General features: G+C 40.0%; 1 protein-coding gene across 1 annotated transcript in view; it reads left to right on the top strand.

The window, feature by feature from the left end:
- SS3 (starch synthase 3) overlaps window positions 1–25,127 on the top strand; it is an 86,843-nt gene extending 61,716 nt beyond the window's left edge. Inside the window, exons 10-16 of the mRNA XM_088964561.1 lie at window positions 2,906–3,076; window positions 21,789–21,917; window positions 22,234–22,416; window positions 22,882–23,013; window positions 23,113–23,224; window positions 23,974–24,097; window positions 24,721–25,127. Coding sequence (XP_088820687.1) covers window positions 2,906–3,076; window positions 21,789–21,917; window positions 22,234–22,416; window positions 22,882–23,013; window positions 23,113–23,224; window positions 23,974–24,097; window positions 24,721–24,850 — 981 coding nt within the window. The 3' untranslated portion in view covers window positions 24,851–25,127. The remainder of the gene's footprint in view (window positions 1–2,905; window positions 3,077–21,788; window positions 21,918–22,233; window positions 22,417–22,881; window positions 23,014–23,112; window positions 23,225–23,973; window positions 24,098–24,720) is intronic.
- The last annotated feature ends 249 nt before the right edge of the window (window positions 25,128–25,376 follow it).

Raw genomic sequence — 25,376 nt, 5'->3', positions numbered from 1 at the left:
CCGATAGAAATATTTTTTTTTGAAAGAAAGTAATTGGAATTTTTCAATCTTCCAGTTCATGAGAACACAGGTTTTAGAGGTGTCCAATGTACCCATCCCAAATGAGTCAAAATATATACTATTTATGTATAATTACAAAGGAGCCCTTAAAGGGCTGAAGAAGAAAAAACAAAGAATTACAAATGAGCCCTTAGAGGGATGAAAGATAAAAAAGAAGAAAAGAAGACTAAGACTATACTACAGCAAGTGTTTCCACACTCCCCTTCAAATTGATGTTGAGACATAAGCATTAGTTTGCCCACAAGGTATAGATGTCTTGATCTCGTCATAGGTGGCTGGTTTGCCCCTCAGTCACTTGATATGCATGTGGCTGGTTCTTCTTTTTGGACACCTTTAGATGGTCTAGCCTGATAGTTTGGAATGATGTGACCATGCTGCTTACAATAAGTGCAAACATTCTTTTTCTTGCAATGAGAATCAATGTGACCAAACCCCTTGCACTCATAACATTGTATTTTGGAGAAGTCCTTAGCACCCGATTTCTTGTTTTTTTGAACAACAAAAGTTGTGTCAGCTCCAGAGTCAATTGATTTCCCATCAATACTCCCATCACTGAATCCAAATCTGGAAGAGTTTCTCAACTCAGAATGTTAGACCTAATTATCTCATATGCAAGGTCTAGGTCTCATAAGGAATTGATTCACTTTCCTCTTCTCAAAGTGCTGTTGGAGATACTTGACACATTTTGCAGGGTCTGAAGGGTCTGTATGGACAAGCTCATATTCCGCCAACAAGTCAATGAAACTGGCATAATATTCCTAAATCCTTCTTATCTCCCTGGTTGTAGGTACATAGTGCTCGCTCAGTCCTTCAAAGCATAGAAAACACCAAATGGATACCATATGAACGCTTGCAATTGACCTGTAGCTCATCGGTCGCCTGTGATGAACTTATAATGCATCGCACGCTCGCGATAAACACACGGTTCATCGCACACTAGCAATAGACTTGTGCTCGATACGAGCCTAAAACAGGTTTTAGTTATACCCGCAATGAACTTTGTACGCGCGGTCATGCGACTTTGCGGTGAACCTCAGTCACATGCGGCTCGGCGATGAATCCCGGGTGAGCGTGAACTCGCAATAAACCTTGGACCATTGTGGAACCTTGGTTCACCAAAACCGGGCCTTAATACTAGCTGCACATGTAATTTTAAGTTACACGCGCAACCGATCGACACATAGGTTTAATAAAAGGCTGCCCGCCAAGTAATGACGTCACTAATGCCACGTCGGTTAAGTGAGAAGCGAAAGGCAGTAGCACATGTGGATTATGAGGATCCTCGGGTGAAAGGAATGTAAACCCTCGAGAGATTCCATAAAAACATTGGCAAAACCCTAGCAACACTCGTTAATGGCCGACAACGAATCTAATATTCTCTTTCCTAACAGAAAACAGACGCTTTTGGCTCCTTCCTTTCGGGATCTTGGGACCATTCCCTCTAAATAGGGATTCCCCTCTTAACGAAATTCATTCATTCAACCACAGATTAACCCTATCATTGGATTCCCTGCTCAAGCCGCCTCATCATTCCCTTTGCTCTAACCTTTCGGTTGATTCTCTGCTCCTGGTCTTCCTCTGTCCTTCAAGGAGACCACCCCCACACTGCCTGACCACCTCCTACTTACATTGGCAATAGGCAAAAATCTTAGATTCAATCTGATACTGTCTACACATGTTGGATTGATGGTACACCTTCAGGTATGCATACATCTCATAAAAAGTATGCATTCTTCTCATAGGTATTACAATATGAGAAACAATTGAGCTGAGTATCCAAGAAACTATTTTCCCATTATCCAAGTTCCATTGTGAATAAGCCTTGGTATCAGTTTCATCCGGCTCAGTAACCTTCCCATTCAAATATCCCTCCAGGCCTTTCCCTTCAACAAAGAAGTCAAAATGGAACTTTCACATGCTGTAGCTAGTTCCATTGAACTTTACGGGATTGATATCAGCCTTTTCAGACATTCCGAATCACAACCACAACTAAAATAAGTTATCAGAGATCAAAATGAAGCTAAAGGAAGGAAGAAACAGAGATTAACCACCCAACTTAAATCAGTAACAGTTCAAGATCAATACTGAATTAACGTTTCACCGAATAAACTGAGATTATGCTGCAGAAATCTCCGAACAATAGGGTTATATCGATGTCAGTCCCAAAATGGAAGGTTTCAGGACTGTCGACTACAAGGTGGGATCAAAACCCTACAAAACCGAACCAGTCTTCAAAGCAGATTAATAACCAGTTAAAGGAGGCCTGGGTAACACCAACTATTGAGTCTTAGGCTGATTGAAATTAACAAGTATGGCATTCCTTTGGAATCACATGGTTTGATCTTTGATGCTCGTCTTATACATTTTTATCAACTATTCCCATGAGCTATCTGCGTGAATAGGTAACCATATGAGCTTTCTGTATTTCTTGGTAAACCCATACCTGAATTTATAGGTACAGCTAGCATAGATACATACAGACAGAGACTCATCTATACATATATTGTTTATTATCAAAGAACTGTTTTTTGTTATTTTTTATTTTTATAAATTTATTCTCTCCCTGTCTTGATGGATGGTTTATAGACTTATAGAAAAAGGATTTTGTGCATTTAATACCTGAAATTCCACTTTCCTTTGTCTATGTATTGCAAACTTTATATTTCTTGTGGAGAATGGAAAAACTTATCACTAAATTTTTTCCTTTTTTTCCTCTCATTTTTTTACAACCTGTTTGTATAAAAATTGGTATAAGTTTACAATAATAATTCCTTTTCATATATGTTATTTGTTCTTCTTAAAAATATGTATCTTAATTCTGAACACTGGTTTATGCCACAAGCAGGATATTTTACATTGCCATGACTGGTCTAGTGCACCTGTTGCATGGTTGTTTAAGGAGCATTATATGCATTATGGCCTCAGTAAAGCTCGGGTTGTCTTCACAATTCATAATCTTGAGTTTGGAGCACAGTTGATTGGGAAGGCAATGTTGTACTCAGACAAGGCTACAACCGTTAGTATCTATGCTTCTCTCTTTCAACCAGTAGAATACTTTTCCAATACTTTGCTGTTCTTATTTATGATTTGAGCTTTAATAGTTGATTTTCCAACTCTCTGTGCCAACAATATAGGAAGAAGTTATTGTGCATTTTTTGTCCTTGTATTGCTAAAACACGTACATTCTGAAGTTTAGTTCTTCATATATGATATTCCATTTCTTTTAAAATGGAAAAAAAACTATTGGAATAAAGAAAAGAAAAATACCCATCAAATACACATTTCCACACCCTAAAAACCCAACAAAAACCTATAGAAAAGGCCTTACATCCCAATTTATTGAAACTCTTTTCCTAAACTGTTATATCTGGGCCTTTGATTTTTTACCCAAAATACCAGTGTCAAGACAAGTGTGAAGGTGTGGTATGTGTTGGGTCTCCCCTACTCTTTTTTTGCAACTCTGACCCAATTTTCATCTATAAAAATGAGTTTTTTTTTGTTTTTTTTTTCTTTTTGATTGGCAACATATGAGCTTTTTTGGGCACCACCTGACAAGTTATGAATGAACATTGGTATAATATACTCTAACAGGACTTGGAACTTGAATGGATGCAATGTCTTGTATGATGGACTCTTAATATGTAATTGTACTTGAGGTTTTAGTTGCCATATTACACACTCTGTTGGTCATGTTCACGTTCATGGATTAAATAATGGAAATAGAGATTTGTTAAATTAAGCTTTTCTGCTTGCTCTGAGAGGAGAGGCAACAATTATGGAAAGAGCAATTATGAAATATGGGGTGGTAATTATGGATGATAATCTTACTCCATCTACACCAGAAACAGGATAGAATAGGAGAAAAGAGGAAAGTATCAGTAATTATCAATTTAGCAGACTGCTTGGAAACCCCCTAATGATCTGATGCCAATCAATGTAGAACCAATTGCTTCAGTACCAAATTATGTAGGATAGCTATGACCTAAGTATGAGTCTAAGAAAGTATTATCTAGCTACTGCAGGATTTGAGGATGATTTTAGGATTGAACATAGAGATTGGTTAGGGAAGGAAGGGTCTTAGGGCTGAATTGCAAGAATGTGAAGTTTGTTCCAAAACTGTGAAAAGCTTCAAATTAACAAAAGGTAGGTCTAGGATTGGAATTTTTCAATGATGTTTTGTAGGTTGTAAGGGCATCCAAGTTTAGTAAGTTTTAGAGTATGTCTAAAAAAATGATGAAAAATGTGCTGTGTAGGAAAGCCAAAGTTTCTAATCACTTCTCCATTATTGAATCTGAAGTGACAATTGGCTATAGCTACCAAAAACTGATTTTTCTAGTCATTTTTCCTCCATTACTGAATGTGAAAGGGCGCCACCTATACCATAAAGTTGGGGTAAAACCCTTGTTTTGGAAACTGAACATAATGAAATAGAGAAATAGGATTTGTATGTCCAACAATGGGGACAAGGATTAGATGATGATGATGAAAATCCACAAAATCAACCACCTAAGTTCAAAAGGCACCATCTTCAAACTGAACATCAAACTAAAGTTGAATAATTAGGCAGGAAATTAGTGGTTAGGGATGATTATGTCAATTAGAAATGTCAGGCTCCAGACTCAGTGTTGGAGGGACAAACTTTGAAGTTGTCCTTTAGTGGTAAGCAGACACAAAAGTTGCTCAGTTGCTTTGTGTGGATATTATTTTACAGACATTTCCTTTTGGGTCAATTATGATGTCTTTGGCTAGTTCTCCTTTGCCTCAACTCAGGAGGTGTACTTCATCAATAGCACTCAGACTAATTACATGAAAAGCATTGTTATTAGGGGGAGAATGGTTAAGAAAGTGAAAACTTAGGGGGGGGGGGGCATTGTTTGCGGGACAAGTGTGGGATTCGAGTCTGAGAGCAGCCACTTCATGCAAAAATTGCAAAAGACTAGGTTGCAGGAGATCAGTAGTTTGATGCTGGCTCAGCCGAGTCTGGTAGGTAAACAACCAGTGAGTTCATGTGCTTCTTCCTGGGTCTCTTCAAAGATGTTGCGTTTGGGTAAGTTTCTGGGGATTTCGTTAGAAGGGTTGGAAAAGGAGACAATGAAATATTTGGAGGGAGTTGAGCAAAGAGTGCTTTTGGAAGGGGGAAAGCTGCAGCAAAGAAGGGGAGTAACAGATCTAAGAAAAGCAGAGAAATGATGTGACTAACGTGGCATTTAAATGACAAAGCTGGCAGTAGTGAGGGGAGTGTGAGGGGGGGGGGGGGAGAAAGGTTTGAGTGCCAAGCTTTCTTTTGCTTTAGGGGTCTGTAATGGAGTTAAAGTTGCTCTCTTGGAATGTTAGGGGTTTGGAGTCTGGTAGAAGGAGGCTTGTAGTGCATGAGTCTCTGAAGAAGTCAGGGTCAAAAATGTGTTGCTCCAAGAAACTAAGTTGGATAGCGTTGAGGCTGCAGTGGTTAGAAGCATTTGGGGGGAGGGAGAAGTTAGATGGAGATCAAAGTTAGCAGTCGGGAGTGCAGGGGGGTTGCTGAGTATGTGGGATCTGACGGTTTGTAGTTTGGTTTCCTATCAAATTGGAAATTTCTCAATTTCCCTAGTTTTGAAGTTTGCAGATGGTAATGTTTGTCAAATTACTAATGCATATGGTCCTAATGATTGAAGTTTGCGGGAGGAGTTTTGGAAGGAGCTGGCTGTGGCGAGGGGAAGTTTATCTTACCCTTGGGTTATTGGTGGTGGTTTTAGTGTCACCTTGTTTGTTGATGAGAGAAGCTCTAGAGGGGGAAGATCCACGGATATGGTTCAGTTTGCCGATTTCATCAAAAGATTTGAACTTCAAGACTTACCCCTTCATGGTAGCCGGTTTACTTGGACCAACAACCAAGACTTCCCCACTCTTGTGAGATTGGACAGGTTTCTGGTTACTTCTAATTAGGAAGATCTCTTTCCAGAGTTCAAGCAGATTGCCCTTCCTAGGCCAGTTTCAAATCACATTCCAATTTAGTGTTAAGCAGTTTGTATGCCCTTAGCTCCAATTAGTTTGGATGTACCTTAGACATTTAGTGTAAATGAATAAAGTGCATGCTTGATTCAAGTTGTGTGGTATGTTTCTGTGTAAGACCCCTCGTGTTAGTTTAAAATGTTCACGGCAAGTGGGTCGGTCTGGGGAGACCTATCCTGATAAGGCTGCCACTGATGTACCGCCAAGTTGGTTGGGGAGGCTTGTCTCAGCCACCAGGGTAAGACCCGAGGTACATGCAGTGAGGGTTCAACTTGAAACCCTGAACCAGACCAGATTTCCAGTAGTGCCCTGGACCTTGGTGATGAGTGGGCAAAACTGTAAAGTTACACCTGGCCCCTAGATTTGATTATGATACTGCACTAGGTGGCGGATTGGACTGTCTTTGATATGCCAATTAGTGAGATCCTTAGAGGGGGTCAAAACCTGGGTATGTTGGGATGGTTCATGAACCCATCTGAGTGGGTGATCATAGTGACATGATCAGCCCCTTTGTCGGACAAAGGTAATGATCGGGGATGCACTCTCTCTGATGGAAACCAAGACTGCCGGCGGGCGATTTCAATTGTTGGAATTTTGTTTTGCAAAATATATTTATAATGATATAATATATATGTACGGTTTCAACTCGTTTGCAAAAAGGTTTTAATCCCCGAGGTCCATCCTAGAGGAGAGTGCAACATTGTGCCTTGCAGTCGAGGGAGAGGTCCTCTCTTGTCGGGCAATGTTTGGATCATTATGGGTTGAGAGGTTAAGTGTAAGACCATTTAGGGTTATACCTGATGGGCTAATCTTGCATCTGCCCACAGTCCCTGGGTTTTTAAAAGATGGCTTGGCCCATGGACCACTTAGTGTAAGTGTTGGGCTCATAGAGTCCATGTGATGGGCTCAAGGGGTTCACTGGGCTTTCTAGTGAATTCGGTTAGGCCTTCTGACAAAGGCTGGGCTGAACCCATGTGGCTGATGTGTAGATCAATGCTTGGGTCCCACGCCATACAAAGAAGCCCAATTGGGCAGCAGTTTGGAAGCCTATTGAGCACTTGATGCATATTGGGCCTAAAGCCCATTTCGAACTGGGCTGATTTGATCAGTCACTTAAAGGGGCGGATCTGAGGATTAGGTCAAACCAAAAGAATTGGGTCTTAACCTTATCCACTCATGGTGACCAAATTCAAATTAGGATTTGAATCTAGTAACCTTCTGATAAGATCAAGAGTGGGCTGATCTAATCTGCAGATAGATTAAGAAAACTCCTTATCCAAATACAGATTTGGATTAGGATAACTCCTAATGAGATTAGGATAACTCCTTAATCACTAAGGAGGAAAAAACCCTAATTTCGAATTACAAGAATTCGAACCCTAAGGGTAATTCGCAAAACACACTGCACCTTGAGATAGGATCTCAGAGAAAACCCTAGAGAGAAGAAAGCTATTCGCCACCTTCTGCTCTAGTTCTCTCCTCCAGTTTCAGCCGTCATCTACTGCTAGTTCGTTTTTCTCTATAAGGGAAAGATCAAGAAAGGTTCTTGATATCAATCTTTGCTAAAAGGTTGATCGTGTGTGGTGCTCATTGCTTTCATCGAGTTCTTCAGAAGGACCTGGTTCGTGGGACGAACACTGCAGGTTCTGCTTCATTATCACTGTGTCATCTTTAGTGGGAGCAGTTTTTGGAAGTTTCTTTGGGCGTGAACACCGACGTTGGGAGATACTATTTCTCCAGATCAGGTATATCCCTTCCCTTCTCTTTTGGTTCAGATCTGGTTCGGTTTTGGTTCAAATTAGATCATTGAATACTGTATTCTAAATTTAGGGAATATGATTCCCAATTGGAAGAAAGGTAAGAAATTTTTGAAATTCGCCCACCCATTCCGCACACTTTTGGTGTCCATACGATGGATCTTACCATTCTTTCATTCAGCTGGTTTGTGGTGTCAGAGATAGAGCAAAAGTCCCTTTCAAAATGGAAAATGCTTGGTTTGAGGAGGCCACTCTTGTTCCTTTGTTGAAGTCTGTGTGGGATGATCTGCAGATATTGGTACCAGTTCTTTCATTCTGGCAAAAAAATTGGGGGCCATTAAAACAAGACTAAAGATTTGGAAATTGGGGAAAAATATGAGTTTAGATACTAAAAAGAAAGCTCTCCTGAGTACCATAAAGGAAATTGATTCAGCAGAAGAGTTGGGTCCTATTTTTGAGGAGCATAGACTTAAAAGATCTCAAGCAAAGTTGAAGTTTGATAAATTGGCAGTATTGGAAGAAATTAAATGGAGGCAAAGAGCTAAAGTGGCTTGGCTGAAAGAGGGGGATAGGAATACACACTTTTTTCACAAAATGGCAAGTGCAAGAGCTAGAGCCTTTGTAATAAACATGTTTGAGGGAGAGGGCAGGGTGGGTGTCTCTGAGGCAGATATGAAGTTAGTGGCAACCGGCTTTTATAAAAAGTTGTATAAGGAGTCTTGGTTCTTCAGACCTTTTCCTATGTCCCTTCCTTTTAATCAGTTGAGTGATGTGCAATCATCTCTTATTGAAAGATCCTTCATGGAGGAGGAAATAAAAGCAGCAATCAAGTTGTTGGCTGATGAGAAGTCTCTAGGGCCTAATGGTCTTACAAACCTTTTCTATATTAAATGTTGGGATATGGTGAGATAGGATATTCTGAATGTTTTCCAGGACTTCTAGGAGAGTGGCTCCTTGCAGAGGAGTTTGATTACTACCTTTATAACCCTCATTCCAAAGATTGAAGGTGCAGTGAACATTAAGGATTTCAGGCCAATTAGTCTTCTGCATAGCTTCTACAAAATCTTAGCTAAAGTTCTTGCTGGGAGAATGAAAGGGATTCTAGGTAGTGTCATCTCAAATAACCAAAGTGCCTTTGTGCCGGGTAGACAAATGCTAGAGCTCTTACATTCCAGAAAAAAAAGAAGGTTCCCCAGGGCTGATTTGCAAACTTGATCTTGAAAAGGTCTATGATCATGTCAATTGGAGATGTGTTGATCTTGTGTTACAGCAGATGAATTTTGGGCAGAAATGGAGGAACTGGGTAAAAGTTTGTATCACCTATCCAAGGTTCTCAGTTTTGGTTAGTGGACAGTCTGCAAGCTTCTTTGATAGTTCCAGGGGTCTTAGACTGGGTGAGGTTTTGCAGTTGCTCCGGGGGGAGAGAAGGTGAATATTCTCCAATTTGCAGATGATACGTTATGCTTTGTGGATGCCTCCCCCTCACAGGTGGAGTTAATCCTTGGGATCTTATCTTGGTTTGAAGTGATTTCTGGTCTAAAAGTCAATTGGAACAAGTCAAATTATCCCAGTGGGTCAGGTTTCCAACTTAGCAGATTGTGCTGGAATCTTGACTTGTTCGATTGAGTCCCTTCCAGTCAAATATTTGGGGCTCCCTCTGGGGGTGAGTGGTGGTTCTTCTGCAATTTGGGATTTGGTAATTGAGAGAATGGAAAGAAAGCTGGCCTCTTGGAAGGCAAAATACCTTTCTTTTGGGGGTAGGGTGGCTCTGATTAAGAGTACTCTCTCCAATTTACCCACCTATTTCTTGTTTGTCTTCTCTATTCCAAACAATGTTGCAAATCAGCTTGAAAAGCTTCAAAGGAGTTTTCTTTGGAGAGGTTGGGAGGAGAAAAAAGTGCATTTGGTGAGTTGGGAGCAAGTCTGCCTCCCCAAAGATGAAGGGGGGGTTAGGCATAAGGAAGTTGAAATCTTTTAATTCTGCTCTCCTCTGCAAGTGATTTGGAGATTTGCAGCAGAAAATGATGCCTGGTGGAGATCTCTCATTGCTAGCAAATATGGTGTGGAATGGGGTAATTGGAGAACGAGGGACCCTCCTCCCAATTGGGGTAACTCTTTGTGGAGAGGGATAATGAAGAATTTCTCAGCTCTGGTTGTTGGGGTCTCAATTAAAGTTGGCAATGGTATTAGGACCAAATTCTGGAAGGACTCTTGGTGCTCAGATGAACCCCTTGCTGATTCCTTTCCTCTCCTCTTCCAGTGTGCTTCGAATCAAGAGGCTTCAGTTGCAGAGTGCTATAGCGCATCCGGTGGTTCAGTTCTTTGGTCCCCTTCATTTAGAAGGAACCTTTTTGATTGGGAGGTAGATGAGGTTTTGAATCTGTTGACCTGTCTTCAGAATTGTTAGCGTAGGGGTATTTCTGTCTTTATACTTTGATTGATGTTGCTGATCTGTAATGTTGTGTTGAAACATGTGCTCTTAACTTAAGTAAGGGCACATAGGTCTTTTCAGTTATGTTTTAATAATAATATAAATACTTACTGGCCGACTGGGAGAAGTAATGTTGACTCTTTCAGTTTGAACCAGAATTCTCTCATCTCTTTCTCTCTTTCTCTATCACTCTTTCTTCTTCTACATAACTGAACTCAGTCAGGCCGAACTCTAAGGCAGACCTGAATTTTAACTTGGTATCAGAGCACGTTAAATCTGCCTAGATTTCTGCTTGCCTAGGGTTCATTCTCTGCGCACCCTATCTAGGGTTTTCCTTTTCTTTTTCTGTGTTCGATTGGAGATAAGGGAAAGGGCTGAAAAGGAGTGATCGCCCTCTTCCCTTGGGGGTCTCTATGCCTCCAGTCAGGTCGTATGTGGTCGGTTGCTGTGATTTCTGAGATCGCCCTCTCCTAGTAGAGGAAGAATAGAGGGCCAAACTGTGTGTGGCTGTTGTGTGTGGACTGCTCTCCTGCTCGCATGGGTGTTACTTCAGCGATAAGGAAGAGATATGATCATATAGTGAGATTTCAGGTAGTTGTAGGAGCAGGGTTTGTGCACACATTCCAGCAACAATTAGTGCTGCAATCAGCGTGACAGGTGTGACCTAGTGGTGTGTAGTGTGCAGATCTCAGTGATAATAGAATTCAGCAAGTGTGCAGATCTCAGTGATAATAGAATTCAGCAAGTGTGCAGATCTCGGTGATAATAGAATTCAACAAGTGTGCAGAATTGGTGATAACATAATGGGAGACAGTAATGATTATAAACCTAGTGTGATGGTGCCTACAAACTACCTGAATGTTCAGATGACCTCCATTAAGTTAAATGGAGTGAATTATGTGCCTTGGGCTAAATCCGTTGAAGTCTTTCTAAAGGCAAAGAAGAAGGTAAAACATATCAGAGAGGAGAAACCCTCCTCTGACTCTCACGAGTATGAAGATTGGGAGCAAGAGGACGCTCAGATCATCACATGGTTGTGGAACAGTATGGAACCCAGGATTAGTGTGAACTTCATGTTCCTTGATACTGCTAAAGACGTGTGGGACCATGTGAAATTCGGGGCAGGACAGTACAACCAGAGTTTATCAGCTTTATCAAGAGTACTTTAATCTGCAACAAGGCAATCAGAGTCTTGAGGAGTACTATGCCAACATGAGGAACATACGTAATGAGTTGAATGTCTATCATCCTCTCACTTCTGATGTCTAGATTCAGCAACAACAGAGAGAGCAACTTGATGTGACTAGATTTTTGGTGGGACTAAAGACTGAGTATGAACCAATACGGGCTCAGATATTAGGGGGATCAGCTCTTTCGTCCCTAGAAGAGGTATTTGCTCGCCTTCGGAGGATTTCTATCGGATCTACTGAGAACTCTAATATCTCAGATAGATCTGCCTTTGCTGCATCGAGAGGCCGTGGTGGTAGAGGTGGAGCTCGGGGAGCTCAGTCTGGCCGTGGTGTTGGTAGTGGTTCTGCATATGGCCGAAATGGCAATGGTCGGTCTACTTATAATCGTGGTGGTGGTCGTACTGGGAGCAGAGATTCAGGGGGAGCCTGTGGTAGAGGACGTAGCTCAGGCCCAAGGAAGTGCACTCATTGTGGTATGGATGGACATACCATCAACTATTGTTATGATTTACATGGTCCTCCCTCAACCTGGGCCAATCATGCTGTGACCGGTGACTCAAGTTCCAGCTTTAAACAGGAGAATCATTCATCTGACCAGTTGCCTCCTACATCCACAGATGGTCCCATGAAGGAGATGGTGAGTGTTCCCCGTGATGAATATGAGAGGTTTATCCAATCACAGCAGAACACGGCGACTTTTGCTCACTCAGGTATGGCTTGTCTGGCATCTACACCCACTCCCTGGATCATTGACTCTGGAGCCTCCGATCACATGACTGGAACTCCAGGTGTGTTTTCCTCGTTATCTCATTGCTCAACATCACAATCTGTCACCCTTGCTAATGGTTCCACATCCTCAATTTGTGGTGTCGGTAATGTTGACCTAGATGCTGTATCCCTCTCATCAGTTCTGTATGTTCCTAAATTGCCTTTTAACCTTATGTCTGTTAGTAAGCTGACCAAATCACTTAACTGCTCTATTACCTTTTATCAATCTATGTGTGTCTTTCAAGATCTCAAGATGGGGATGAAGATTGGTGGAGGGCATGAAGCAGGTGGACTGTATTATCTTGACGGTGGTGGTGGTAGAGCTTCAACAGCTCTCCAGTCATCTCTTTCTCCTCTCCAGTGGCACTGTCGATTTGGTCATCCATCGCTCAAAGTCTTGAAGTCCTTGGTTCCGTCCTTGAGTCAGCTTTCTGTTTTGGATTGTGAGTCGTGTCAGTTTGGGAAACACCATCGTGTTCCCTTTAATTCTAGGGTTGATAACCGTGTGTCGAGTCCTTTTTCTTTAGTTCATTCAGATGTTTGGGGTCCTTATAAAGTAATGTCATATAATGGATACAAATATTTTGTCATTTTTGTGGATGACTTTTCAAGGATGACGTGGCTCTATTTAATGAAAGAAAGAAGTGAATTGTTTACCATTTTCCAAAAATTTTATGCTGAAATTCGTAACCAATTTGGTACCCACATCAAAGTTTTTCGTTCTGACAATGGCCGCAAATATTTATCCTCATCATTTCAAGAATACTTGGACCAACACGACATTATACATCAGACCTCGTGTACCTACACCCCACAACAAAATGGGGTGGTTGGGAGAAAGAATCGCCATCTCCGTTCCCTCTTACGCCGAGAGTTTTTGGGTGTGTCTGTTTTGTCCATAATCTGGGTCCTGGGAACGACGAGTTTGATGCCCGTTCTCTCAAGTGCATCTTCCTTGGTTATTCTTGGACCCAGAAAGGGTATAGGTGTTACCATCCTGGTTCTCGACGATCCTTTGTGTGTGTTGATGTCAGTTTCTTTGAGTCTACTCCGTTCTTTTTGGGGTCTGGTGATGCTTCTTCCTCCTCATCACCTCCTCCCCTTCCACTTCCCGTTGTCGATCCTCCTCCCTTTGTTCTAGTTGTGACCAAATCCTTGCCTCCAGTGCCACCACCTGTTGAACGCCCACCTATCCGTCATGTGTATACACATCGCCCACGTGCACCGGCTACTACTCCGGTTACATCTCCGTCGACGGATCTAGCACCAGAACCCCACTTGGCATCTGAGATTGATCTACCCATTGCTTTGCGGAAAGGTAAACGTACTTGCACCCTTCATCCCTTTTCTAATGATGTTTCTCTTACTCACCTTTCCGCTTCCCATCGCCAGTTTGTTACCTTGTTATCATCAGTTATTGTTCCTAAAGATGTCCAGGAAGCCCTTGCCTCTCTAGGGTGGTGCCATGCCATGGAAGAAGAACTCTCAGCCCTTCATCATAATCATACTTGGGACCTCGCTGTTCTTCCTCCTGGGAAGCAAGCTATTGGTTGTAAGTGGGTTTATACGGTTAAGTATCTGCCTGATGGTAGTGTTGAACGCCTGAAAGCGCGATTAGTTGCAAAAGGGTACTCCCAAACCTATGGCATTGACTACACAGAGACCTTCTCACCGGTTGCTAAGATAGGGTCAGTTCGTGTTGTGATCTCTCTTGCAGCCATGTATGAGTGGCCACTATATCAGCTTGATGTCAAGAATGCCTTTTTGCATGGTGACTTACTCGAGGAGGTCTACATGGAGCAACCTCCAGGGTTTGTTGCTCAGGGGGAGGATGGTAAGGTGTGCAGATTAAGGAAGGCTATATATGGGCTTAAACAGTCTCCTCGAGCATGGTTTGGTAGGTTCAGTGAGGTGGTAAAGAAGTTTGGCATGAAACAGTGCAAAGTTGACCATTCTGTATTTAGTCATGACTCTCCGGGAGGAAAAATACTGTTGGTGGTGTATGTAGATGATATTGTTATTACTGGGAATGATAACATTGGTATTGATAGGCTGAAGACTTATCTGCAGGATCACTTTCAGACAAAGGATCTGGGTAAACTGAAATACTTCTTGGGGATAGAGGTAGCGAGATCCAAGTATGGGATTAACCTGTGCCAGAGGAAGTATGTGCTTGATTTGCTGGAAGAAACAGGCTTGTTGGGTGCCAAACCAGCTGAAACACCCATGGACACAAATACCAAGCTAAGCAATGATATGGGTGAAGTGTTTGAAGACCCTAGCAGATACCGACGACTTGTGGGCAAACTGAACTACCTAACCATTACCAGACCAGACATCTCATTTGCAGTTAGTGTGGTAAGCCAGTTCATGCAAAAACCTTTGACTCCTTATTGGAATGCGGTTATGAGAATTGTGAAGTATCTAAAAGGGGCCCCGGGTCGCGGTCTGATATACAAGAGTAGGGGAAAACTTGAAATAGAAGGGTATTCTGATGCTGATTGGGCCGGTTCTATGTCTGATAGGCGGTCTACTACAGGCTATTGCACGTTTCTGGGAGGTAACCTAGTGACATGGAAAAGTAAAAAGCAGACGGTTGTGGCAAGAAGCAGTGTAGAGGCAGAATATAGGGCTATGGTGCATATCGCTTGTGAATTAGTGTGGCTAAGGAACCTTCTACAGGAAGTAGGGTACAACATTAACACTCCAATGAAGCTCTATTGTGATAATTAGGCTGCAGTTCATATCTCCTCTAATCCAGTGTTTCATGAAAGAACCAAGCACATTTAGGTTGACTGTCACTTTGTGAGGGAGAAGGTGCTGAATGGAGAGCTAGACACTACACATGTTAATACAGGAAATCAGTGGGCTGACTTATTTACAAAAGGCTTGAGTCGGGGAAGATTGGACTACATATGTAACTAAAGAAGAGACAGAAAGATATGAAGAATGGGATATCTCATTATGCTTCTGTACATCGAAATTTATAGCTCTCTCTAGGAAACAAACTAGGTAACAAATCTCCCTAATTAAAGGATACAAACTAGGTAACAAATCTCTCTAATTAAAGGATACAAACTAGGTAACATATCTCCCTAATTAAAGGGAAGATAAAGCTGATTCCTAAAAAAATTGTACAGCTCACAAATCTCTCAACTACTTAAAATAGCACAAAATCAAATATAATACATAATTACAGAAATCTTCCAACACTCCCCCTCAAGCTGGCATGAATATATTACTCATGGCAAGCTTGCTAACTAAGTTCTCATACTGTGCCCTAGGAAGCCCTTTGGTGAGAATGTCTGCTACTTGGCTCGTGGTGGGTTTGTAGGACATGTATATCACACCACTGTCTATCTTCTCCTTGATGAAATGTTTATCCACTTCTACATGCTTTGTTCTATCATGTAGAACTGGATTATGAGCTATGGAAATAGCTGCCTTGTTATCACAATAGACTTTAATAGGTGTTGGTGTAGGAACCTTCAATTCTTATAGGAGCCTTTTGATCCATAACACTTCACAAAAGCCATGTGCAACAAAGCGGAATTCTGCCTCTGCACTACTCCTTGCTGCAACACTCTGTTTTTTGCTTCTCCAGGTGACCAAATTCCCTCCTACCAAAGTGCAATAACCTGAAGTAGATCTTCTATCATTTATATCACCTGCCCAATCTGCATCTATGTAAGCTTCGACTTGGAGATGACCCCTATTTTTGAACAAGAGTCCTTTCCCCGGAGTTCCTTTCAGATATCTCAAAATTCTGAACACAGCTTCAAAGTGAGTAGGTCCAGGTGAATGCATAAACTGACTTACTACACTTACTGCAAAGGCTATGTCAGGTCTTGTGTGCGACAAATAGATTAGTCTTCCAACTAATCTTTGATAACGTTCTCGATCAACCTCATTTACTGTTACTACTTTTAACTTCATATTTGGGTCCATTGGAGTTTCTGCGGCTTTACAACCTGTCATCCCTGTCTCCTTAAGCAAATCAAGAATGTATTTGCGTTGGTTGATAAAGATTCCCTCCTTGGACCTTGCAAACTCCATTCCAAAAAAATATTTATGTTTTCCCAGGTCTTTAATGTCAAATTCAGCCTCAAGCTTATTCTTCAACTTGTTGATTTCAAATAAATCATCCCCAGTCATGATAATATCGTCTACATACACTATCAAAATAGCTATTTTACCTTCGGTGGAGTGCTTGAAAAATAAAGTATGATCAACTTGACTTTGTGAGAAGCCGTGCCGCCTTATTGCATTCCCAAGTCGTTCAAGCCAAGCTCTTGGTGATTTCTTTAGCCCATATAGGGATTTTTTTAACCTGCAAACTTTGCCTCTTCCAAGACTTTCTTAAAATCTGGTGGTAGGTCCATATATACTTCTTCCTTTAGGTCTCCATTCAAGAATGCATTCTTGACATCGAACTGACGAAGTGGCTAGTTAAAATTAACTACAAGGGAAAGAAGTATTCTGATAGAGTTAATTTTAGCAAAAGGAGCAAAAGTCTCTTGGTAGTCTATACCATGAGTTTGGGTAAATCCTTTTGCTACGAGTCTTGCTTTGTATCTCTCCACACTTCCATCAGCCTTGCACTTTACTGTAAACACCCATTTGCATCCAGCTGTCTTCTTGTCATGGGGTAGATCAGTAATACTCCATGTATTACTCTTTCTAAGAGCATTCATCTCTTCCATCACAGCTAACCTCCATTTCGGATCATCTAATGCTTCCTGAACAGTTCTTGGCACATACAGATTAGAAATCCTAGACACAAATGCTTTATGAGTATGTGATAATTTCTCATATGACAAGTATTTTGCAATAGGATGTTTTGTGCAAGTTCGGGTACCTTTTCTTAATGCAATTGGAATGTCAAGATCTGAAGAAGACAGATTAGGCAAATCATTAGATAAAGATGGAATAGGGGTAGAAGAAAGATTACTCTGAGTTGTAGGATCTTCACTCGGCAAATTGGATTGGACTTCTGCTGTAGGAATAACTGGAACAGTAGTACTTTTGTGAAACTTCTTCCTGGTATAAAACTGAAGCTCAGGATGAGGATTGTGATCTGTTTGAAGTACTTCTCCCCCTGTCTCTGATAATGTAGTATCTGGAAAATTTGGATTAAGAGTACCATCACTAGGTTCCATTCTTTCAACAATTGTTTCCGAACCTTGCTTATCAGAATTAATCAAAGGTATAAATTCTTCTAGAATAGGTAAAGTTTCCCAAAAATTATCTTCCTTATGTTCTCCCCCTGAAGAGAATATTTTTGAAAGAAAGGTTGGTCGTCAACAAAGTGTACATCCATACTCTCAAAAAATTTCTTTGTAACTGGATTAAAGCATTTGTACCCTTTTTATTAGATGCATAACCAAGAAACACACATTTTCAGCTTTTGGATCCAGTTTTGATCGAAAAACATTTGGTATATACACATAACAGACACAACCAAACACTTTTAAAGGAAGATCTGTAGTTATTCGAGATGTGGGAAAACACTTTTTTAGATTTTGTAAAGGAGTTTCATATTTTAAAACTCGAGATGGCATTCTATTTATCAGATAACATGCAGTTAGGAGAGCATTTCCCCAGAGATATTTAGGTACATTCATAGAAAACATGATGGCTCTAGCTACCTCAAGAAGGTGCCTATTTTTTCTTTCAGCAATTCCATTCTGTTGTGGTGTGTCACGACAAGTTGATTGATGGATAATACCTTTTTCGGTTAGAAATGCTCCTAAGTATTTGTTAAAGTATTCAGTCCCATTATCTGATCTTAGAATACCAATTTTGGTTTGAAATTGATTTTCAATCATTAGGAAAAATTCTGTAAATCTTTGTTCAACCTCTGATTTCCTTTCCAACAAGTAAACCCAACATACCCTTGTATGGTCATCAATAAAAGTCACAAACCATTTTTTTCCAGAAAGTGTGTTAACCTTAGATGGGCCCCAAACATCACTATGTAACAAATAAAATGACTTTGAAGCAGAATAAGGTTTTACTGGAAAAATAAAGCACGATGATCTTTAGCCAAATGATAAGACTCACAATGAAGTTTTGACCAATCAACTCCTTTAAACACTTTAGGAAATAAATATTTGAGATATGGAAAACTAGGATGTCCTAATCTTCTATGCCATAATATAACTTGATCACAGACAGGGATCGAACTCGTACTACTTAAACCATGAACTTTTTTATTACCAGTAGAGGTTTCATCAAAGTAGTAGAGTCCATTTATCTCTCTAGCAGTTCCAATCGTCTTCCCCGAGTTCTAGTCCTGAAAAACACAAGTGGAAGGAAGAAAAAGAATGGAGCAGTTAGTATCTTTCGACAATCTACTGACAGAAAGAAGATTGCAGGCAAGTTTTGGAACATGTAAAACAAATTTCAGAGTAATTTTTTCTGAAATTTTAATGTTTCCTTTGCCTGCAATTGATGAAAGACTACCATTAGCTATTCTCACTTTTTCAAAACCAGAACAAGGATAATAGGAACTAAATAGGTTAGAGCAACCTGTCATATGATCGGAGGCCCCTGAGTCTATGATCCAAGGACCGGATTTTCCTAGCATTGAGAATGCCAAAGAATTGCTACCTGTTTGTGCCATAGACCCGACAAGAGTATTAGGTGACGAATAAGATTTTAGAAGTTTAAGTAGATGATCTATTTGCTCTTTGCTGAATGGGGATGATTCAGCCTCGTTTGCTTAGGTATATTCCGTCCACCAGGTTTGTTCACCATTCAATTGGGTGGTCTCCCGTGCAGTTTGTAGCAATTCTCTCGGGTATGGCGAGGTTTCCCACAGTAGTCACAGCGTAGGTTATTCTTGTCTCCAACCCGCTGATTTTGGGCTGACTTTCGACTGACTTGGGCCTCGGAAATAATCAGGGCTGACTCTTCCATAGGTCCGGTTGTACCTACAGCCTTCTTTCCAAGCATCACTTGTCTCCGGCTTTCTTCTCTACGTACTTCTGCAAATACTTCACCAATTGGGGGCAGAGGGTTTCTTCCAATAATTCGGCCATGAACCTCATCGAATTCAACGTTTAAACCTGCAAGAAACTTGAAAACTCGGTCAACATTCACCATCTTCTTGTGATAATTGCAGTCATTGGGTGACTTCCACTCGTAATCGTTGAATAGGTCCAGGTCCTGCCAAATTCTCTTAAGAGAATTAAAATATTTAGTCACAGAATTCTCACCTTGGCGAATATCTCCGAGTTGTAGAGATAATTCGTACACTTGGGATTGATTCTCCAAATCAGAGTACATCTGTGAGACATTGTCCCATAATTCCTTGGCTGTAGAATAGCAGAGATAATTTGCACCTATCTCTTCAATCATGGAGTTAACCAACCAAGTCATCACCATGGAATTTTCAGCATCCCAAACAATATAGGCTGGATCCTTCACATCAAGCTTCTTCGTGTCTCCTGTGATATAGCCGATTTTCCCTCTCCCTCTGAGATACATGCGAACAGATTGTGACCACCGGAGAAAGTTGTCACCATTTAGTTGGATTGTAGTGATCTGAATAGAGTGATTCTCAGGCAGATTCTGGACAATCTGGGGCTCAGGCTGAGAAGGCTGAGAACTGGACGTGACTTCAGACATTTTTAGGGACAGAAATGCAGAAACAAACCCTAGGTCTTTTCTGCTCTGATACCATAAAGAAGAGACAGAAAGTATGAAGAATGGGATATCTCATTATGCTTCTGTACATCGAAATTTATAGCTCTCTCTAGGAAACAAACTAGGTAACAAATCTCCCTAATTAAAGGATACAAACTAGGTAACAAATCTCCCTAATTAAAGGATACAAACTAGGTAACATATCTCCCTAATTAAAGGGACGATAAAGCTGATTCCTAAAAAATTTGTACAGCTCACAAATCTCTCAACTACTTAAAATAGCACAAAATCAAATATAATACATAATTACAGAAATCTTTCAACAGTAACAAGGTGTTAGCGTAGGGGTATTTCTGTCTTTATACCTTGATTGATGTTGCTGATCTGTAATGTTGTGTTGAAACATGTGCTCTTAACTTAAGTAAGGGCACATAGGTCTTTTCAGTTATGCTTTAATAATAATATAAATACTTACTGGCCGACTGGGAGAAGTAATGTTGACTCTTTCAGTTCGAACCAGAATTCTCTCTTCACTCTTTCTCTTTCTCTCTCTCTCTCTCTCTCTCTCTTTCTCTATCACTCTTTCTTCTTCTACATAACTGAACTCAGTCAGGCCGAACTCTAAGGCAGACCTGAATTTTAACAAGAATCATGAGCTGGATTACAGTTCAGAGGATAAGTGGCAGTGGAAGTGGAACTCAGATGGTGTGTTCTCTGTCAAGTCTCTGGCTTCTAACCTTTGTAGTAGTGGTGTTCCTGATTTCCCTGGCCGTCAAGTGTGGAATCCCACCAGCCCAACTAAATCTAATTTCCTAGTTTGGACTATGGCTCTTAATAAATGTCTTACTAGAGATAACCTTGTGAGAAGGGGCATTCAGATTTTGGACCTGTCATGCAGTCTGTGTGGGAGTAGTGCTGAATCCACTGACCATTTGTGCATCCACTGCCCGTTTTCTTCTCAGCTGTGGAGTCATTTCCTCAGCTCCAGGAACTTAAGTTGGGTTATGCCGAGGTCGGTTAAGGAGTTGTTGTGTTGCTGGAAGCTCATGGGTTTGAGCAAGAAAAAGAAGACTGTTTGGAAGATGATTCCAATTGCTGTGTTTTGGTCCATCTGGTCTGAGAGGAATAGAAGGATATTCTGTAACAAGGCTTTAAGTCCAGAAGAGCTAATTTAGAAAACAGTGGGCAAACTGATGTCTTGGGTGTCTATGTCCGAGGATTTCAGAAATTATAATGTGTCAGCTGTTTTTCTTTCTAGTTCCTGGTGGAATGTGTAATTGCTGATTTGATCAGTTGGCCTTTTCTGGGACTGATCTCAGCCTCCATTTTGTATTTCTTATCTCAATAAATATTACTTCACCTTTCCCAAAAGAAAAATGTCCATGTCCAGTCTGCCCCTTTTGAGATCAAGATGGCTGGGGCCAACATTAAGTAATGGCTTTTTTTTTTTATTATTATTGTACTATAATGATTGACAGATTAGAAATAAGCAGAACTAATGCCTGAGAGTATAACCAAGAGCAAATTCAATTTTATTTCATTTGATCCCCCTTAAAAAGTGGCCATTACAAAATTCCTAAATATTTTTGAAAGGAAAAAAAAATACTAGAACACGTGGAGCCAACTAAAGCATGACATTGCTCCCAAGTCACAATAATTTAACTTGTGAATGTACAGATTCACTTGTACAGTGAACAGAAACAAATAATTAAAAATGGAAGGTTATACATGGGAAATTGACGATCCTCTTGACACACCCACCTTGCAGGGTAAAAGTCATAATGCAATTCTTTGTAATCTTGTTTCTTCATTGTTGAGAAAGCTATGGACTTCCTCCTGTAGGGATAAATTTTATCTAGCCCTGAAAAACATGGACCTGCATCATATTGAAGTTATTCCTTTACTATAACATTGTTGATATTTGATAATGTAGCTTTTCTGCAGGTGTCTCCTACTTATTCAAGGGAGGTTTCAGGAAATCCAGCAATTGCTCCTCATCTTCAGAAGTTCTATGGTATTCTGAATGGAATTGATCCAGATATCTGGGATCCATACAATGACAAATTTATTCCCGTAAGTAGCTTACAACTTGTTTTTCATAGTGATTCGAACAAAGTATACTTTTGATAAAAATCGACTGGACCCTCGTATTGGGCATATTGTATTGTATTGGAAGGTCTCTGATACCCCAAATAAGGGGTGCTTTGGATTTTGGGGTGTTTCAAGGGGTAGACATGAAACAGATTCCCTGAAGCATTTTTGAAAAAAAAAAAACAAAAAAAAAATTTATTGAGCATCTAAACATCCAATACGTCTGTTCATGCGTATTGGGTGTATTGATACTTTAAACCTTGATTGTAACAAAGTTACATGATGTCTATCATTCCAGGTATCTTACACTTCAGACAATGTTGTGGAAGGAAAAAGGGCTGCAAAGGAAGCCTTACAACAAAAACTTGGTTTGAAGAGGGCTGATCTCCCTATGGTTGGAATCATTACTCGCTTAACTCATCAGAAAGGAATTCACCTTATCAAGCATGCCATTTGGCGCACGCTTGAACGAAATGGGCAGGTTTCTTTCTCTCTGCTTCACCAGCATATTTAGAGAAATTTTCTTTATTGAACAAGATAAATGGTTTGGTTCATTCATGTTGTACTCCACAGATGACCTCACTGTGCATTGATACTGACTATTTGCTTTGCATATCTCCTCATGGATTCACTGAAAACTGTGACAATTTTATTAAGCTGTTTGACCTAGTTAGTTGATTTTACCAATCACAGTTATCTTTGTCCCATGACTGAAAGTTTAAGCTATGACCAGTTTAGTGAACTATGCCTGGAATGAGTAACTTAGTATTGCAGATAGGGAAATGTATGAGTGCAGGATATGCATAGTTGGGTGGTAACAACTTTAGCCTGTATAGAAGCAAATACATGGTTCATAATTGTCTTAATTCTTCTTTAGGTGGTGGATGCTTTAAGATGTGAGTTCACAATTGATTTTTGTGTGGATTCAAAATAATGTTGATGGCAGGTTGTATTGCTAGGTTCAGCTCCAGACCCTCGTATACAAAATGATTTTGTTAACTTGGCAAATCAATTGCACTCATCACATGGTGATCGTGCACGACTTTGTCTGACCTATGATGAACCTCTATCACATTTGGTATGCTCTCAATTTTGAACTTGAATCATTCCAAGTTTGCATATGTACATGTGACTTCTGTTTCTATGGTATGTTATTAATCCATGTGAATTCTTATAGATATATGCAGGTTCAGATTTCATTCTAGTTCCATCAATTTTTGAGCCATGTGGCCTAACCCAGCTTACAGCAATGAGATATGGTTCAATACCTGTTGTTCGCAAAACTGGAGGTATGTTGATTACTTCCTTTCTTTTTCTTAAACTTTTCCTGATGCTTCAGTCTTTTTAAGGAGAATGTTTTCTTGTGATAGTGATTTGTCATTTGAATATGAAAGTGATCTCCTAGTTGTGGGTTCGGACATAAACCCAAGGAACTATGGTGTTTACACAGTTGAATGGTTTGCAAAACTTAAGGGTTTATTTATGGGGTTTGAGTTATTTTATTTTATTTGTTTGTTCTTTTTGTATACTCCTATTGGGTTATGCTCTTTCAAGGTAATTGTTATGAGCCCCTTGGTTCTGCGCCTTGTTTGCCTTGAAACAAGCTTCTCAACTATAAGCTTAGGGATTTTTTTTTCTTGGGGGGGGGGGTGTTTGTTGGGGCTGAATGTGAGTTGCAATAACAATTATAGAATTGCATGATTAAAGAAATATACTGTTAGATTTTTTTTTGACAATTAAAATCAACTGGGATCATAAAAATGGTATTCATAAAAAATCACAGGAGGTTTTGATTGGTCAAAGCTCTTCAACTATTGTGTTTTTCTGGCTTTATAGATTTATCCTCTTTTTAAATATAAAATCAAGTTATCCATGGGTTGCTCTAATTTTTTTTTTTTTTGATGAATAATGGGTTGCTCTAAATTTTCTGCTATAAAATCAAGTTATCCATGGGGTTGCTCTAAATTTTCTGGTATGTATTGACATTTGACACAGAAGTGCATTAGCATTCATGCTTACATTTTTTTTTTCCTTGTAGGACTTCATGATACTGTATTTGATGTCGACCATGATAAAGAGAGAGCCCGAGCATTTGGTCTTGAGCCAAATGGATTCAATTTTGATGGAGCTGATACTGCTGGTGTTGATTATGCTCTCAATAGGTGAGGACATGATTTTGATTTATTCTTTTTTCTTTATTACGTGGGTGAGTAGATGTATATATGCAATAAATTTTCTTGATTAGTTATTCCATTTGTTGTATTGATGCTGTTATGAGATCAGGATTAATCTAGTGTCAAATGAATCAACTGTTAGGATAAATCGCTCTCATAAGTGGTGCATGGTGGGCATACTCAAGAGTATCTCTTCAATATATCTTTGTTCTTTCCTTTGATCTCACTTGGAATGCCAGAAAGACATGAGGGACAAATAAATTAAAAACAAAAAAAGGAAAGGCTGAAGAAAATAAATGCAGAAAAGTAAACACAAAACCGCCTAATTGAGTTAAATATTGGGCAATCTATCTGGTAATGGATATGCCACTAATAGAATGGAAAAGCAGTATAGGATTCATGCAGGTGACTCCATATGGTTGGGACAAGGCTATTAGATGATGATGCTAATGATTAGGCAATTTGGTCCTTGTTAGCCAACCAAACAATTTTTATGATGCCAAAGGGAACTGGATTTATGGCCATAGGAGATTTTATTTTGATATTTTCTTTTGTAATTCCTTCTTTTTTTTTTTTGCCAAAGCCTTCATTTTTGTAACTTGATTTGTCAGAGCTCTCACTGCCTGGTATGATGGACGTGATTGGTTCAACTCCTTGTGTAAGGGGGTAATGGAGCAAGATTGGTCTTGGAACCGGCCAGCATTGGACTATATGGAACTCTACCGTGCTGCCCGGAAGTAAGGCAGGAGAAAATTGGCCAGATGAATGAGAAAGAAAGAGATCCCATACAACGATTGTTAGAGATCCCATACCACAATTATTTGTACAGGCTTACGAATAAATTTTCATTGCCTTTTATTTATCTTAGCCAAACAATGGCAGGTAATTTTATAGTTTGTGTTATTTATGACATCTTTGGTGTTAAAGATTTGAAATAGCTCATCCATTTTATGTGAAAGCAATTTTGAACCCCATGATCCTTTAGATAAAAGTAGTATTTCTCTTGATTCTTTTACAATCTTATGTTATACAGTTGTATGGGGATTCTGAGACTTCTCTCTTTACTTTTATTTGGTAATATTGTTGGTAGTATTGAGGTTGACACATTGGATGGATATTAACATTCTCAACTTGTCTATTGGTTGGATTGAGCATGGCCATAGTTTGGAACTTCGAATCAAGAGAGAGATTTTATTTGAGTGGCTCAGTCATAACCTACACCAGTTGAATTATGACAATTAATCAGTACAACTGCATTAGTTGAACT

Source organism: Nelumbo lutea, chromosome 1, assembly GCF_056320005.1.
Source record: "Nelumbo lutea isolate HS-2025 chromosome 1, American lotus-T2T, whole genome shotgun sequence".
Taxonomy (NCBI): domain Eukaryota; kingdom Viridiplantae; phylum Streptophyta; class Magnoliopsida; order Proteales; family Nelumbonaceae; genus Nelumbo; species Nelumbo lutea.
This window is presented reverse-complemented; position numbering and strand designations above follow the sequence as displayed.